Here is a 19,388-nt window from a genome sequence, read left to right as displayed (position 1 = left end):
AGCTGGAGATTGTAATCACTGCTGTGTTTCTGAAAGAGACAACAGTGATGTCTAGGAGTACAGGGCCAAGGACTAAATACCAGGGTTTGAGCTCCAACTTTGCTTCTTCCAGTTGGATGATTTGGTGCAAGTTATCAAATGTCTCTTGGCTTCAATTTCCTTATCTTTAAATTGGGTATAATTACAGTACTCATTTTATAGGATTGGTGTGGAGATCAAAGGAATTAAGATTACAAGTGTTCTCAGAACAGTGTCTGGAAGATATTAAGTGCTCTGGGAGTGCTTGTTAATTTAATAAATGCAGGTATGTCCAGCTTTAACATATCCTTAACAAATACAATTCCCAACTTGCAAATTAAATCATGTATGCAGCCAATGGGTCTCCTCAATATTGCTTAACTAGCAAGCAATTTTACTTCATTTAGATGGTATTCTGAGACAAATATATTCAATAAAATGTAAATATATTTAAAATAAGGTGATAAGGGATGGCTGTCTCAAGCTGAGAAAACTATTTCTAGGAAAAATTCTGGAGATTATATAGAGCAAAGTTTTCTAGTAAAAGTAATAAATCTTGAGGATAGATCATAAAGTTTAAGGCACAATGCCAAAATCACTCTGGCCAGGTGGAAAGTAAATATGCAGTCATCTATAGTCTATGCTCTATTTGGCTCAAATTCTGCTAAGAGAAGGAAACTTTTTGTCAAATGGACAGGATCACTACTCTCTTGCATTTTCTTTGGAAGCCTGTCTAATTATAATTGATCCATGACCCCTCCCCTCAATTTGGTTCTAATCCAAAGGGACACTACTTAAAAACTGATCAAAGAGGTTTACATGAGAAATAGCCATTGACATATTGTAAGTGTAAGGTAATTATAGATGGAAATGGCCTATAAAACTGAGAATTATCTTTCATAACTTCCTCTTTCATCTCCTTATATCTGGCACTGATGGTTCTTCCTCGAAAATGTATCACATATCCTAAAAATCTCTCCATATTTATTGCATGCCCTAGTCACCATGGGTAAACAAGGTGTGTGGTAAATTGCCACATATCATATCCTCCATTCATCTGGTTTCAGCACACCAGGGGCTGGACAGTTCCATGCACTTGCCAGGGTACCACACCAAGAGCATGAGTCTCTGCTGTCCCAGGGCCTTCTCTGGTGTCACAAATGCTTACTCACTCTCCCTGATGCAACCCAGAAATGTGGGTGACAAACATATACCAATGAGGGACAGGAGTTGGGGGAGGGAAATGCCTCTTCTCTCCATCCTCCAATCCCATGGGACGAGTCTGAGGCATGTTCTTTCTATGCCTGTGATCAAACATTATAGGGCATCAGAATCACCTGAAGAGCTGACTAAAACACAAGTTGCTGAGCCATATCTTCCAAAGTTTTGACTTAGTAGATCTGAGGAGGGATCTAAGATACTGCCTTTCTAATAAGCTACTGGGGATGCTGAGTCTGCTGGTCCAGAGACAACACTTTAAGAAGTGATTGTGATTATCTGTGATTCCTCAGAGGATTCCCAGTATAAAGGATCCCCCACTGCCCAAAGTGGCAACAAGCTCATTAAAACAACCTTTATTGTTTTTTTCCCTTTCTTTCTGATCTTACTCCTGCCATCCAGCCCTCACTCTGTAATCCAGGAATCACATATCATTAGTGACTTGCAGCCAATCACGTACCTCACACTCTTCTTTTGGAGGAACTTTCCCGGAGACAAAGGCCAATACTGGTTCTTATCTGGTTTTAGAAGTAGCCTCTTCACTGGGGTCTGTCTACCTGGCACCTACCGCCCCTCTTGAGTCTGTTCTCCACACAGTAGCTTGAAGAATCCAAGACACTTACTGGACGATGTGACTGCCTGCTTAAAATCGTCAGTGCATTCCAATTGTTCTTTGATATAATCCAGAATCATACAATATTGTGAAGGTTCTTTATGACTTGGGTCCCTGGTTTCCAGCTTCATCTCTTGACATTCCCCTCTTGCAGGCTTTTCTCCAGGTGTTCTAAAACTCTGTCTGTTCTCCAGTCCCCATGATTGTTCTTGCTGCTTGGACTTCACACATGCTTCTGCATTTCTTTGTTTAACAAACTCTCACTTATTATTTGCATCTCAGTTCAGAGCCCACTTAGTCTGAGACACCTTTTCTAGTGCTATGAATGAGATTAAATGCCCCCACAGAACCCTTTGTTGCCCTGCCATAGCCTTTATCAAAATTGTTTGGTGTTGCTGGTTTAATTGCCTGTCTCCCCCATAAGGCTCTTCACCATCTAAGAATAAGAACCATTCCTTTCCCACTGACCATTGTATCCCCAGCACAGAGCACAGCAATGGAACATAGAAAGCACTCTGAAAATATCTGCTGAAAGGAAAAACAAATGGACATTACTCCAGCTTTACAGAACAGGGAAATAGGCTTTCTCCAAAGTTATCATGACTAAGATCATAACACAGATCACAGTGACCCCAACGCCCAAAGACCTTGAGAGTAGGATGGACCTATTTTCTTCTGAGGGAAGACAGCAGAAAGCACTATAGGAGGATTTTGGCCAAGGAGAAACAGACTAGAGGTGGAACTGTTGCAATCTGAGCTAAAACTTCCTATAGGACCCAAAGACTAAGTACTCTGTATTGTCTAGGTTTTAATTCCCAAAAGTTGCTGGCTTCCTTTCTTAAAATTATATTTTGCTCTCCTTTAACTTGTGTAACACTTTATTTTGTATGTTGTAGTGAGCATGTTTGCCAATATGGTTTGTTTTTCCAATAGAAGGATTTTCCAATGGGGAGGAGGGTGATTAAGGAAATGGAAGGGAAGGATTCAACCAAGTAATTATGCCACACCCCCAAAATGCAATTGTAGGTCATTTGCACCATACACCTGTCTGAATCATAACTACACAAACATTACATCTGTCCCTCCAGAAAGAGAAATTTAAGATACGTATGTTCCAAAATACCCAAATCGTGTCATGGGACCCATGTAGTCTGATAACATCTGAAGTCTCCAAGGGATCCCTTCTTGTCACCTTGTCTAAAATGAGGGCTGTTTAAAATACAGTGTTCTTTGGCTTGGTCTGTTTGTTAAAGGAGGGGGGGATTATTTTTGCTGTTTTTAAGAGAGGAATAGTAATATGTTTGTAATAGGACAGGTACTTTTCAATCTTAGGCGCGATTCAATGTTTTTTTATGTTTAAAATTCATGGCCTCCAAGAAGCTATATATTTCCAAAGAATGGATGTAAGCTGCCCTAAGCTGTCACCAGGAACAAGGATTCAGTTTTACTGAAAGCAAAACTAGGAGCTATTTGGTGGCGGTGGTGGGGAAGAGGGGATATGTACATAAATATTGCCACTCTCTACTGGATGGCATTTAGTCAAGATGGTAATTGGTCAAAGTCTAGGTAAGATTTAATTTATGACACCAGACACTAAAATCCAATGGCTTCCTGTCACAACCAGAAAGATGGTCTGGCCCTCGCCCTCATTCCTTTGCCTCTTCCCTTATGTAACACTGAGCACATTGGTCTCTTGCAGCTCTTTGAACACACAAAGCTCACTCCTGACTTGGGGCCTTCATGCTTGGTCTCTTCCCTGGAGCTCACTTCCTGAAGAGAGCCCTGTGACTTGCTCCCTTACCTTAGTCAAGTCTGCTCAAAAATCTCTCGAGAAAGGATTTCCCTGTCCATCCTATCTGACATACCTTTCCTATCCCCATCACTCTCAATCCTCCTACTGAGTTTTAATTTCATAGTACATGCAGATACCTGACATTGTTTGTTTGTTTGCATGTTTGTTTGTTTGTTGTCCTTTCTTCCACTGGAATGTGAGTCTTATGGGCCAGGAACTTGGTATCTCTGTTTTGATCACAACTGCACTCCAGCACTCAGAATAGAGGCTTCAGAAATATTTGTTGGAAGAATCAATGGATGAAATAAAATTATAGTAGAAATATGGCACAAAAATTAGGCCACTAAACATAGCAATAAGATAGTGGCCCTGTATAACTTTTATTTTCCTTGCCAAATAAAGGTTAACTAGAGGCCTTTTGAGTAGTGTTTGTTTTCTATGGGGCAGCTAATCATTAAAAGTCAGAAACAGCAGCTACATCATTGGACATAAAGAAATGTGAGAAAACTGACCTCCTATGGAGCCGCAGATAGAAAATCATCTCATCTGCGGCTTTCCTCTCAGTGACGCAGAGCCAATATTAGGAACCAAAGGGCAGGTGTGTTCAGTCATTAAGTCTAGTACTTTCCCTCCAAATGGCTTCTTTAGTGCCAAGGTCACCCCACTGAGCATGACATTAGGAAGATTATTGGTCCACAGACAGTGTAAGCCATAAGGCACACACATAAGAGCTAAGGGTTGTTTTGTTTTCTTTTTTCTTTTAACTTCCTGTAGGAAAACAGCTAATTTATTTTAAATTAAGTCTCTATAAATCTTCCCAATTACCTGACAAGTCAAAAACTGTGCTAAGTTCTATAATGATTCTAGGTCATAAGGTTGCGATAGAAGGAATAACTAGGAACTGGGCTCGCAAACTCCACTGCTGTCATACCCATTTATTCCACACCTCAGCTGAAATGTCTTAGATGTTACCTTCATCTCCCATGTGCAATTTGTCTCAGCTGCTGTGGTATCCCAAAACTATATCGTACTTTTACCTTTTTGGCCACATTCCCAAGGCCTTCATTCTAATTAATTGCCTAATGCTTGGGTTGCCCCATGGCCCTTCTATGCAGTATACCCTCAATCATGATCCAAAATCATGTAGCAGGAAGGGGGGCATACAGAGGGACAAGGGTGGAAGAGTGTCATCACTCCCTGAGTGTTTATTATGTCCCAAGCACCATGATAAATACATTATTTTATTTAGCCCTTGGAAATCATTACTAGGTAGTATCCCATTTTATGAATAAAAAATGGAGATAAAGAGAGGTTGAGGAATTTACCCAAGGTCACAAAGCTAAGAGGTGTCCACATCATCACAGGGCTGAAAGGAAGAAAACGGAAAGAAGAGAAGCAGGGAAGAGGTCTGGGGAGGCAGGCTTGCAGGCCAGTGGGTTTTCCTTGGCTTTCCTGTCTGCAAAGCACAGCCCATCAACTGCTACCAGACGGTCTTCCTCCCTCAAGACAATCCATTCAAGGACATTTGTAGTTCCCCAGCCTTTCCTATGTCAAGTACACACTTGTTGAAAATAAGCAGACAGGCCAACTCTGGCTATGGCACAGCCTCTACATCTTGGCTGGTGCTATCAGTCTCCGACCTCAGAACATATGCCTGGAACATATACCTCCGTCCCACCCCCACCCCCGCCCCCCATTCATGGACAGTAATCAGAGTGCTCTGCTGTCAGCCAAGTGCAAAGGTCATACCAATGGTTACCTTGTCACCTAATTAAATTTTCTCAGCAGCTCCAAGAAGCAAGTCTCCCTGTTCCTATTTTATAGGTTAGTAAATTGACGATCAGAGAGATTCACTCATGTTTTCAAAGTCACATAGAAAATGAAAAAGCAGAAAGGGGGACCCTGATTTTCTAACTGGGAGACAGAGTATTGCATTTTTATTTTCTAAACCCTATGCACATCAGGGCTGATGGAGCTCACTCCTTCCATGAAGCCTCCCTTGAACGTATCACTGATCTCCCCCTTATTAGAGTTCATTTGGCTCTTGTAATTAATAGTCTGTCACTTCAAGTCCTCCAAACCACCCTCACTGTGACAAGGCAATTTCAAGGTCTCTAAACTCCTCATTCTATTTATCCCAAACTACATCTCAGACCAAAAGCTTTAAAGCCTCCAAGAGAAAACCACTTAACTCCAGTTAAAGATTTAAATAAAGACCCACATAATCATTCTCTAATGCTGTTTGCTCTTTTCATGTTGGTTTTGCTTCCCCAACTATACCTTTGCACATTTTTTTCATGAACCAAATGACAAGCCGTGTTCCAAAGTTAACTGGTAAGTCCACGCTTTGCAATATGGAATGCTCCTCCATTCTAAATGGCAATAATAAATAAGATTCCTCATCTTACTACAGTGTCTATTTAGCTCATTCAGAATATGATCCAGCTGAAGTGATGACCAAATTCAACCACTTGACCCTTCAAATTAAAAGCTGCAATCTGAGCAGCTGCCTGATTTCTAGCAATCAAAAACAAGAGGCTGTCACTCACAGCAGGCATTAACCATCCACAGAGAAACCTCCCTGTCCCAACTATTATGTACTGAGGGCAGACGGGAAACGGAGGAGAACTCTGAGATATTATACGCCTTGAGCAGCTCCCCACTCCCAGCATGGTCCTTGGCCAGCTACTTTTGGGGAGAACGTCTGTCATCAAGGCTTCTCACATATTTTTCTCAAAGAGTAGACCGTCAGTTCCTGCAAACTGTCTTCTGAATTAGCCCCACCTTTGCCATCCCCACTGCCACCACCTTGGCTCCAACCATCACCCCTTCTCACATAGAGCACAAAGGCCTCCCCTCCGGACTTCCAGGCTCATGGTCTCACTTTATTTCAGTGCATGGAACGTCCTGCCATAAACTGTGTGATTTTACTGCTTTAGATTCCCTCATCAATTCCCATGGCCTCTAGACCTTAGGGCACAGAATCTACAAACTGTGAGCCAGAGTTAGCTCTAGAGTCTCATCCTTCCTCATTTTGCTCCCCAGCCACACCATTCTACCACACCAGGGAAATAAATGCACCTGCTGTCTCAAGCCTTCCATGCCACTGCAGGTGACAGACCTTCTTCCAGGAACACATTGCCTTCCTTTGTCTCTTTTTAACTTGATGCTGTATTTTCTAACCCATCAGAATCCCTCCCTCCCATTGGGTATCTCCTAACCTAAATAAGGTAACTTCCCTCTCTTCCTTCACAGTTTCCCTGCGGCCTGTCATACCACCATGTAAGGCTGTCACCTGTCTTCCACTAGATGGGAGCTCTCACTGGGAAGAAATGAGCGTTCATCATCCCAGCGACTATTCCAGGGCCAGCAATTACAAGTATGTGCTAAAGACACAGCTGTTTAATGATGGAATAAGAGAAAGATGAAAGACAGAAAAAATGCAGTCATCTGGGAATGGGTGCAAAAGAATGTACTTGTATCTACCCATTGATGGTTCAAAGAGGTGCAGCTCAGAATATTTATTTTCTTTTGCAAGCAACTGAAACAAGAAAATACTGAACTCACCAGACTGAAAAATTTTAAGAAAAAAAAAAACATAGTAAAGATGACTACACAGAAGGACTTTAAAACAGAAAATGCTTTATTCAAGAGTGACGGATATTTTGTAGTCCTAATCTAATAAATCCATTTTAGCCATTACCATGAAAACTGAAATTAAAGGAAAAGTAGGCTCAAAGCTGCTTTGACAATGATTAGGGTTTATTTGGGGTGACTGACTTTCTGAAATCAGAATGATAACCTGTTACGGTACCTATCAAACATGCACTCCAGATCTGGTCCCATTTTATATATATAATATGTACATTATCTATTATACATCTACTATATGTGTATATATACATCTACTATATACATGTATATAGTATATATAATATGTGTATATAGATGTATAATATATATAACATTATTTATTTGTTTGCCTATTTACTTATTTGTTTGTTTATTTTAAGTAGGCTTCATACCCAGCGCAGAGCCCAATGCGGGGCTTGAACTCACAACCATGAGATCAAGACCTGAGCCGAGATCAAGAGTTGGACACTTAACCAACTGAGCCATCCAGGCACTCCAGATCTGGTCCAATTTTAAAGTAATTGAATGAATCATAAGCCTATCCCCACTGTAGCATAAGTTAAAGGAACTTGTATACTTATGTGTCTATATGCTGTTAAATACAATTAACAAAAATATAGATTTACTAAAAGTCATGTTGAAGTTAGATTACTTTCCACATGTGTTATAAAAGATGATACAGCCTGTAAGGAATAAAGTGTATAAATAATAGACTTTCATTTTAAATCATTGAGCATTAGAGCCAGGAGGGAAGTTATTATTTATTGAGGTCAGCCACTAATCTGTGACATCTATTTCTTTTATACAGTCCCTTCCAAAACACCAACCCATTGTTAACAAAGTTCTCTTGGTGGGAAAGTTGTTATTTTTCGAAGTAAGTTACTTAATTATTTCATTTTTGAAGAATTTTGAACCTTAGGAAGATTATATTTTAATATTTAAAAAATGGAAGCAGAATTTATATACAGTAATAGACACGTATTTTAAGTGTATAGTTTGATAGGTTTTGACAAGTGCCTAAGTCCATAAAACCAACACCCCATCAAGATTTAGAATACTTTTACTGTCCCCCAAATTTCCCTCATGTCCATTCCTTGTCAGTTGCCAATACTCCTTCCCAGTGGTAACCATTCTTCTGATTTTTATCTCCATTGAATAGTTTTCTATCCTGGAATTTTTTATAAATGGATACAAATCGAATATGTTACTGTTTTTTGTGTGTCTGGCTTCTTTTACTCATCATACTGTTCTTCAGGATTATCTACGTTTTGTGGGTATCAGTTATCTGTTCTATTTACATTTAGAGTAATTATTGATAGGGATGGACTTGTTATGGGCATTAGCAAAATGTTTTCTTTCTGTTTTATTCCTTTGTCTCCTTTTTCCTCTGTTACAGTCTTCTTTTGCGTTTCATTGGTTTTAAATATTGATACGCTTTGACTCATTTCTCTTTTTCTTTTGTTCACTGGTAGATTTGTTAACATTTTTCTGTACAGACCCATATGTAAATGTAGGTACGTTTGTGCCTTCTATTACAAATGTCACGCTTGCATTTCTTTTTCTTGTCTAAATGCAAAGACTATGACCTCTAAAACAATCCTGATAGAAATGTTGAGAGTCGATAGGCTTATCTCTTTCCTAATCATGAGGATAAGAAGTACAAAACACTACGGATTTTTCAAAGGTGACTTTTACTCTAGTGAAACTTACCTTTTATTGATTGTTAATCGAAAGTTTTATTATTTTTTAAATCAAGAATGGCTATTGAATTTCTAGTAACTTCTTTTCATCTATTTCATTTACATCAGTGAGTTTTCTACTTTACTGTTAATATGGTAAATTCTATTGATTTAATTTTGAATCTTAAACCAAGCGTTTAGTCCTGTGATAGAGCCCACTTTGTCATGATATGTTATCCTTTCTTTTTACTGCTAATTTGATATGCTCATATTCTGCCAACTATTTTTGCACCCACATTCATGGGCAATAACAGCTTGCAAATTTTTTTGTAAGTGATGTCTTTATCAACTTTTTATATTAAGGTTATGCTATGTCATAAAAATTTGGGAACTATTCCCTTTCCTTGTATTATCTGAAGGAGTTTGTGTAAGAGTGCTATTATTTCTTTTTTTTTAATTTTTTTAACTTTTTTTAATTTATTTTTGAGACAGGGAGAGATAGAGCATGAACAGGGGAGGGTCAGAGAGAGGGAGACACAGAATCTGAAACAGGCTCCAGGCTCTGAGCTGTCAGCACAGAGCCCGATGCAGGGCTCGAACTCACGGACCGCGAGATCATGACCTGAGCCGAAGTCGGCGGCTTAACTGACTGAGCCACTCAGGCGCCCCAAGAGTGCTATTTAAAGCTCTCTTGGCCTTCAGTTTTTGTGGGAAAGTTTTTGACAAAAATTCAAATTTTATAACAGACATAGGGCTAGTCAAATTTTCACTTTTATCTTGTATCCATTTTGATAATTTATGTCTTTGAAATCATTGGCCATTTGATCTAAATTGTCAAACAGACTGCCATAAAATTGTCCAAAAGATTTCTTTACTACCCTTTTAATTAATGTCTGTAGGAGCTATAGTGATATTTGCCTTTGCGTTAGTTTTCTAGAGCTGGTGGAATAAATCACAACAAACTTAGTGGCTTTAAACAATAAAACTTACATTCTTATTCTTCAGGTGATCAGAATTCTAGAATGTGCATTATGAAGTTGTTGGATATAATCTATAAATATCAATTAGGTTATATAGGCTGATAGGTAGTTTAAATCTTCTTCGTTCTTACTGATTCTTTTTTCTACTTACTCTCTTAAGTATTAAGAAAGGAGTGCTGAAACTCCCAATTGTCATTAGTTGTTTGTCTGTTACTCCTTTCAGTTCTATTTCATAGTCATGTGCTTGGATTTCTGTTATTAGGTGCATCCAGATTTCAGTTGTATATGTCTTCTTGATGAATTAACCATTTTATTATTAGAACATGTCCTTATTTGCTTATAGTAATATTTATTGTCCTGAGACTTATTTTATTTAATATTAATACATCCAATTAAGCTTTTCGTGATTGGTTTTATATTTTACTTTTAATTACTATGTCTTTTATATTTAAAATGTGGTAATATGTACTTGAATCTTGCTTTTTAATTAAGATTGGCAGTCTTTGCTTTTTAATTGGTATGTTTAGTCCATTTATACCTAATGAAAGTATTGATATAGTTGTCTTTGAGTTTTCCATCTATTTTCCATTTCTTCTTTGTTATTATGTCTCTCTTTTCCTATCTTTTGTAACTAATCAAGTGTATTTTAATGCTCTTTTTTCTATTCTGTTGCATTCACATCTATACCTATTTGTTTCATTTTTATAATTCCTCAAGAGGTTGCATTGTATGTATTTAACTAGCAACATCTACGTTCAAATAATTTCATGCCACTTCATGTATAACATAGGATAAATTTTACGAAGTAAAATTCCACTTTCCTTTTTCCTGTTTGTGAAATTATTGTTGTATATTTTACTTTTGCATGCTATAAATTATTGTTGTTTAAACATCTAAATGTTTTTAAAGAAATGAAAATGAGAATATGGTATATTTTATCTTTAGCCATAAATTTATCTTACCAAGAGCTCTTCATTCCTCTTGAAGATCAGTTTCCACCTGGGATTGTTTTCTTTTAGCCTAAAGAACATTCCTTAACATTTCCTGTAGTAAAATCTGGCTGGTAATTAATTCTCTCAACCTTTACTTGTCTAAAAACACCTTTATTTGGCATCCATTTTTTAAGAATATATTTTTCTAAAAAAAAAAAAAAGAATATATTTTTCTGGTTACAGAATCCTAGATTGATAATGTTCTTCCTCCACACCTTTCTTTCAGCACTTTAAACATGCTGTTCCATTCTCTTCCGGCTTGAATTGTTTACGATGAGTAGTCTAAAGTTTTCTTACTTGGTCCTCTTGAATGTAACAAGCTTAATTTCTCTGGTTACTTTTTTATTTTAATGGTTATTTATTTGTGACAGACAGAGGGAGCAAGAGTGCACATGACTGGGGGAGGGGCAGACAGAGGAGGGCAGAGGATCTGAAGTGGGCTCTGTGCTGACAGCAAAAACCCTGATGTGGGGCTCGAACTCACAAACCATGAGATCATGACCTGAGCCGAAGTTGGATGCTTCACTGACTGAGCCATCCAGGTAACTCTCTCTGGTTACTTTTAATATTTTATTATTGGTTTTTAACAATACAATTATAACGAGCCCTGACACGGTTTCGAAATCTTTGTGCTTATTTTTTGAGGGTTTCATTGACCATTTTGATATGTATATTTACATTTTTCTTCGCATTTGGAAAATTTCCAATCATTGTTATTCAAATATATATTTTTTCCCTGAACCTTTTTCTCTGACTCTAACTACATATATGTTGGAAGGGCTGACATTTCCCAAAGCTCAGTGAGGCACTGTTTACTCTCTGTGAAAATATCTGGTATTTTCTCTTGCCCTCTTTTCAAGTTCAGTAATCCTTTATTCTGCAGTATTTAATATCTTTTTTTTAAATATGAAATTTATTGTCAAATTGGTTTCCATACAACACCCAGTGCTCCTCCCAACAGGTGCCCTCCTCAATACCCATCACCTACCCTCCCCGCCCTCCCACCCCCATCAACCCTCAGTTTGTTTTCAGGTTTTAAGAGTCTCTTATGCTTTGGCTCCCTCCCTCTCTAACCTTTTTTTTTTTCCCTTCCCCTCCCCCATGGTCTTCTGGTAAGTTTCTCAGGATCCACATAAGAGTGAAAACCTATGGTATCTGTCTTTCTCTGTATAACTTATTTCACTTAGCACAACACTCTCCAGTTCCATTCACGTTGCTACAAAAGGCAAGATTTCATTCTTTCTCATTGCCAAGTAGTATTCCATTGTATATATAAACCACAATTTCTTTATATCTTATTAAATAGATCTAGTGAATTTCTCATTTCAGACATTATATCTTTCAGAGTTAGAATTTCTTTCTGGTTCTTGTTTTAAAAAATATTTTACATTTCCCTTCTTGTGTTCCCTGTGCACTCATTTAGTGCACGTATCTTTTCACTTGAACCCTTGAAATAAGAGGGTAGCTAGCCACTTTAAACCCTTGCCTGCTAACTGGGACATCTGTGTGTCCATCAGTCCATTACTTTAATTTTCCTTTTGTTTATGGCTCACATTTTCCTCCTTCTTTACATATCTAGTAAGTATGTGTAACACACTGTGGATATGCTATGCTATTGAGAGTATGGGTTTTGTTGACTTAAAGTGTTGAATGTTATTCTTGCAGTTAATTCACTGGCGAAGTTTTATACAACCAAGGATCTTTTTAGGCTCTTTTAGGGTTTGTCTAGAATAGCTCCTATTCCAAGGATAGATTAGCTCTCCTCCTAGTGTCCCCTCTGAGATTTTAACTGAATTTCCATGTGTTCTCTATTCTGGCTATTCAGAACTCCAATACATCCCAGTACTGTGTAGCCTCTGAATTCTTCATTCATCTCACATCTACCTGGTACTTGTTCTCTGATAGATTTCATGAAGTCTCATCCTATGCATGTGAAGTGTAGTATTTAGCTAAAGACTCACAAGGAGATTTTTAGAGCTCTCTGAATAGCTCCCTATTTCCCAGCACTGCAAAATCTCACACTTCGATGGTTTCCAAATTTCTATCTGTTTTCTCCATCCAGCAAGGTCACAGTTATCTACTTGGGTTCTGCATCCCTCTGTCATGGTTTGGAAAGTGCCTCAGAGAGCTGGGGTACATTTTGGAGCTCAACTCCTGTATTTCCATTTTCTCCAGGATCACAACCCTCTGCTTCCTGCCTTCCACTGCCTGGAAATGGTTGTTTTATATATTTTTTTTTACCAGTTTTATAGGTTTTTTTTTTAAATGATAGGTGGACAAATCCATTACCTGTTACTCTTCGATAGTCCCATTCATTAAATTTTTAAATTTATTTTTCAAGTTACTTGAACCAAAATCTGCCTCCCTAAAACTTCTAACCATTTTGGTTGGTTCAGTCTTCTAGAATACCCCACAATGGCTCTTTATATACTGTTTTTAACATACTTCATTGGTGCAAAGAATCCAGTTCCAATTCACTAACTCAAGGACTTTGATCCTGTAATTATCTCCTCTTTATCTTTGCCACGTTTCTCTCCTCTCTACTGGCTCATTCCCATCAGCATGTAAGTTTCCCTTGTCCCATGTCCTCCTCCAACTTCCTCACCAGTTTTCTGCCTCCCATCATAGCAATGTGTCTGAAAATATGAAAATAGTTGTCTTTTCTTGAATTCCCACACATTTACTCACCTCCCTGTCTGTTCCTTAGTCCTTCTAATTAGGCATTCACTGCAACCACACCACTCTTCATGGTCACAAACAATGTCCATCTCCCTAAACTCAATGACCGATTCTTGGCTTGCCTTTTTCTATTTCCAGTGGGATTGTATATGCTTTATTACCTGCGTTTCTTGATATATTTCCTAATTTGCTTCCATGACTTCATAGTCTGCTGGATTTCCTCTTACTTCACTGGCTTCTCCTTTTTCCTCTCTGTTTCCTTTGCTAATTCCTTCTCTTATTTTGGAACCTCAAATGCTGGAATGCCTTGGATCTGGACCTTCTCGCTTCTCTCCCATGTCACACTGCTACTCCTTGCTTCTTCTTCACTTCTGTTAAAGATGCTTCTTTTTACTTTACTAAGCAAAAGGTGTGCTTCCTCTCATCTGCAACACTTACTTTCAGCATCTGACTGAAAATATATTGTCTTACTCAGGGAAAATACGTTTTACAAATACAAAGTTGGTTTCTTCATATAAATTCTAAGTATACTTCAGTTTCTTTTGTTGGCCATTACATAGAAAATGCACTACTTTTCAGCCAGAAAGGAAGGAAGGATGTCATGGGGACAAGATTCAAAGACTGAGGAAAGACACAGGCATCTGTTGATCAAGAAACAATCTGCTCAGATCTGCTCAGATGTTTGGAAGATAATGGAAATCAACCTCTCCCAACACTTACTCTGAGAGCCCAATATTTGGAGACTTTAAAATGCAAGTAATCAACATTAACATAAGTCTTTAAATTTCATACAGTTGCTTTTACAATGTGGGTGAAAACTGTGCTCAGAGATGAATGCATAGTGCTCTTGGAGAATCATAAAACCACATGTCTGTGCCCAACACACATTAGAGAACACTAGCTGCTCATTTTGCACATGTGGAGTGGAGCCTTCATGGGAATTTGGTGACTAGAAGAGAGACGTGAAGTAGACTGGTGCCTACATTTTAGATGCATCGAGTCCCCTGCCAACATTTTCTACAAGCTGGACTACCCTATTTTAATTTCTTTAAAAAATTTTTAATGTTTATTTATTTTTGAAAGAGACACAGAGCATGAACAGGGGAGGAGCAGAGAGAGAGGGAGACACAGAATCCGAAGCAGGCTCCAGGCTCTAAGCTGTCAGCACAGAGCCTGACACAGGGCTCTAACCCATGAACTGCGAGATCATAACCTGAGCTGAAGTCGGACACTTAACCAATTGAGCCGCTCAGGCACCCCTGGACTATCCTATTTTAATTTCTAAATAAATACCACCCCACTTCGTTTAATTTGATGAATGTTATCATAGTTTTCTAAATTAATGAGAGGTCTGATGCTAAACAGAAGAGAGGAACAAAACATATTCCTAAACTGAAACTAATTTTGCATTTCTAGAACTAAACTAAAAAAAATACAGGAAGCTACTCTTTGCTATGTGTCAACTACACTTCAGTAAAACAAATAATAAAAAATAACAAAAAAAGAAAAGTTATCCTTTTATGATTCTTTGGAAAAGGTGTGATTTGACAAATTATATTCGACAAGCATTATTTTTAAGGCCATCAATCTAAATAATACTCTTATAAAAAAGTGCCATTTACAGTGAATGCAATACAGCAGGAGCTTATGGACTTTGGGGGCTAATTCAGGGAAAGCCTCACTCATCAATTAAATGCCACTCTCACTTCTTCCTGCATGCATTTCTTAGCTGTTAATTATTTGGAGCTTCACATCTTAGGTAAATAAAGACTTGGTTTGGTGTTAGCGGAGTTTATAGTTGGCTTCTACAGTTGTGAGTTTTATTTGAATGGGACGAGAGCAGATTCTGCAAAGTCTAAAATTTTCACGTTATTGCAAGTGAACGCACTCCATGAGCATCGTTGAATTTGTGCTGATGCCACACATCCCACTTACCTCTCACGATCAGCTGGCTTTGGTGTTCCACAGCTGCTGCCTCATTCCGGGCTATGCAGGTATAGTTCCCGTTGTGCATGAGGGAAAGATTGGAAATCCGCAAGGAGCTTGTGAAGTCAATGTTGTCGATGGTCACCCCGAGGCTCGCTGGGATTGGCCGGCCGTCCTTCTGCCAAGTGATCGTGATGGGTAAGTCCCCTGAGACCACAACACATGGGATAAAGACCCGCTGTCCAATGGAGAATCTTGGAAACTCAAAAGGTTGGATGAAAGGTGGAACTGAAAGAAAAGAAAACGTAACAGAGGAAAGATGCTAATGAATTGCACGCACGCTCTACGTTCCCTTTTCCTTTTACCCTTTTGCATGACATTGAAAGAGTAACAGAGTCACTTCCATAACATGTAAATACATGCACTGGGAGAAGAGGTGAAGTTGTGCCATCCTGTTACTTGAATTCTCTCATCGTTCTAAATGAAAAGCATGGCTTAATTTGTACTTTAGCAAACAAGCTTAATTTATTTCGACAAACTTTAAAAGATACCATAATTATTTTTGAATAAAAATATTTCAGACTCTGTACTATTCATTGTGAAAGAGGCATTTGAGTCTGTGTTTTCCTTAGAAGCTTTTGAAAATGATGTGTACAAGAAAATATTTCTCTCCTGTTTCACTAATACTACCACAACAATTACTATTCCCTGTTTAATGCATCCCATGCCTTGCTAATGGGTATACTTTAAGCCTGTTCAAGAAGAGATTCCACTTTCATTGTTAAACACGCTTTTTTTAGGACTAATGCCCAACTAACAGCAAGTATTAATGAAAAAGACTTATTTTATGTTAGGATAATCATGTCTTCATTCTATACCCCTCAATTTTACACATGCCATGTGCATGACTTTAAATTATGGACTGTCCATGGCCAATGTCCTGAGTTGCTGAGATGTGTTGCTAATGAGGACAAGGTTATAGCCTTCAACCTGGCCAGCCATGGACACAGCCAAGCTCAGTCTGGAAATCTCTTTTCTGATTTAATCTCCCTGATAAGCTTCTGTTTACCTTCTTGCCTCAGGACCACTCCTGGATGATCTCACAGGGTGTCAAAGTCATAAAATGCTTAAAACTGAGCCAGAGAAGCCAACTTTGAATCCTACCATGGTTACTTCTTGGTTATGGGATCAAGGGCAAGTTATCAATATGCTCTTCCCATCGGCCTTATGGGGTTGTTATTCAGAGTCTCAAGTCGTAAAGAGGGAAACTTATTCAAAGATATTACTTTGCCCTTGGCCATAGGACTAGTTCACTAAAGAGTGAGGGCTCAGACTTTACCAATTTTATTTCAAAAGTTTGGAAATATACAAGGTTGTAAACCGAGATTACTATGCATGCAATAAATCAGTTATTATACCAGATGGTTTTATATGAAATAGTAGGGTATCTACAGTTTGTTCACTAAATCAATTATAGATACATTTCAATGATCAGGCTTGGGGAGATATAAGAGATCAAGCTGAGAAACATCTGAATGGAAACCATCCATCCATTCATTCATTCACTCATTCACACAAGAAGTGCCTACTGAGTTCCTGATATACGTGTGACAACACCGTGTGTGCTGGCCACACAGCAATGACCATAACACCTCGGTCTCTGTTCAGTGGAGCTTTCAAGCATAGTCATAGGCAACAGATGTCAACAGAGCATAGCCGTGGCCATTCTGCTATTCCATATTATTATTACTCCTACTATACGCTTTCAAAAGCATTTGGGAGAAAGAACTCAGAACTGCAAATACAGCCAGAGTTAGACCGGTGAGTGGATAAATGGTTCAAGTTAGGTCTCACCAGAGAAACAAATAAACAAACAAACAAAAATAGCTTAAGGTACCAGGCGCATTCGATGTCAAAACTGGTGACAGCTGACAGTTTGCTGATTCTCAAGGTAAAGTTACAGCTGTGAATCTGCAACAAGTCAATCTGACACCAGGAGAAAAAGATCTCGGGATGAGGTTCTAGCTGGGGCTGGTAGAAACAATCAGGCTGGATTAGGCTGTGATTACTCATAGCTGACATTGGGTGGGGAAGTACCAACTTGTAGCAGACGTGCTCATGTTTCTCTAAATATTGCCCCAAACAGCATAAATGTTTATTACATGTGTACCTATTATTGACACTTAATAAACTACCATTTTTTTTAAATAAAAAAGCAACTACATTTCCTCTTATTTAGTTCCTTACACATAGGAACCTGAGTGTCAGTCCACTGAGACAAATGCAGGCACTCAGGAGCTTGGTGCTCATTATCTGAATTGTAGATCTTTTCTTTCTTTCTTTCTTTTTTTTTTTTTTTGAGATAAGAACTTCGAAGCCAGACTACCTGTGTTTAAGTCCAGCTGTGCTACTAAAGTTTTTAACCCCTTCTCTGTGCCTTCACTTCCTTATTTGTAGAAGGAGGGGGTTGCCATCAGGTGTGAATGAGTTAGCACGGAGTTTATGAACTTCCAATTTTAGTATATGTACTGCTGACGTGAGCACTGGGGTCTACAAACATCCGAGGACACCTGAATCCATTGCTTAGCATTGGTTCTATTTTGTAAGCCTTTCAGATGAGGAAAAAGTAAAACAGTTAAGTTGAAAGGTCACTTGGCAAAGGAAAGGGCTCCATTTCTACCAGTTATAGTAGGGAGAGGAAAAATAGGACTGACTTTCTATTCTCCAGATCAAGAAAGGTTAGACAGCATATTTTTGATTTGCCTAATAAGAACACAATATGTAGGATGTAGACTGTCAGTGATTATTCATTATGAGGATTTCTACTTCTAAATTTTTTTAAATGTTTATTTATTTTTGACAGAGAGAGAGAGAGAGAGAGAGAGAGAGAGAGAGACAGAGCATGAGTGGGGGAGGGGCAGAGAGAGAGGGAGACACAGAATCCGGAGCAGGTTCCAGGCTCTGAGCTGTCAGCACAGAGCCCAACGCAGGGCTCGAACTCACAAGCTGTGAGATCACGACCTGAGCCAAAGTCGGACGCTCAACTGACTGAGTCACCCAGGTGTCCCAAGGATGTCTACTTCTAAGAGCAAAAGAAAGTTCTAGAATAGAGACAGAGCAGGTACATGTTACTTTTAAGAACAGAGGCAAGAAGTAGCTACAGAGGAATCAGAATTTAAGAAGAATGCAAAAACAGATTCTATCATTTTAAAGCTTCTGGAATTCATTGGTTTATAGAACTCTAACGGATGTAATTATAGTCCCGGGAGTAAATTTCAGAAACTTGAACCACAGAGAGACACTGCTGAAGACCTGTGCCTCCCATGCAGTGAAAGCAAGCTCCCAGAAGCCCACATGGTCACCCTCACCTGCAGTGCTCAAAGGATAATCTCTTGCTTTCAACACTGGTTTGGTTTTTTTTAATGTTTATTTATTTTTGAGAGGGAGTCACATGCAGAGTGTGAGTGGGGGGAGGGGCAGAGAGAGAGGGAGACACAGAATCCAAAGCGGGCTCCAGGCTCTGAGCTGTCAGCCTAGAGCCCGATGAGTGGCTCCATCCCACAAACCGTGAGATCACAACCTGAGCCGAAGCTGGACGCATGACCGACTGAGCCACCCCGGCATCCCTCAACACTGCATTTTGAACTATCATAACACTCTTAGCAATCTCATTCCTAGCCCAAACCTGGTGCTGAGAACACAGACACACTGATGCGGGCTCAGTGAGAAGGCAGAGTTGGCAAGCAAGGGGGTGAGGGACCAGGAATAAACTTTATAAAACATAGACACAAGAGTGCAAGATGCACAGCAGCTGGGGGACATTTTGAGCTGCGACAAACTGCCCTTCATCACCAGCAT

General features: G+C 39.0%; 1 protein-coding gene across 1 annotated transcript in view; it reads right to left on the bottom strand.

Moving 5' to 3' along the window:
• LOC125921288 (Down syndrome cell adhesion molecule) overlaps nucleotides 1-19,388 on the bottom strand; it is a 507,313-nt gene that overhangs the window by 113,322 nt on the left and 374,603 nt on the right. The window contains exon 9 of the mRNA XM_049628742.1: nucleotides 15,540-15,818. Coding sequence (XP_049484699.1) covers nucleotides 15,540-15,818 — 279 coding nt within the window. The remainder of the gene's footprint in view (nucleotides 1-15,539; nucleotides 15,819-19,388) is intronic.

This window comes from Panthera uncia, chromosome C2, assembly GCF_023721935.1.
Source record: "Panthera uncia isolate 11264 chromosome C2, Puncia_PCG_1.0, whole genome shotgun sequence".
Lineage (NCBI taxonomy): Eukaryota > Metazoa > Chordata > Mammalia > Carnivora > Felidae > Panthera > Panthera uncia.
This window is presented reverse-complemented; position numbering and strand designations above follow the sequence as displayed.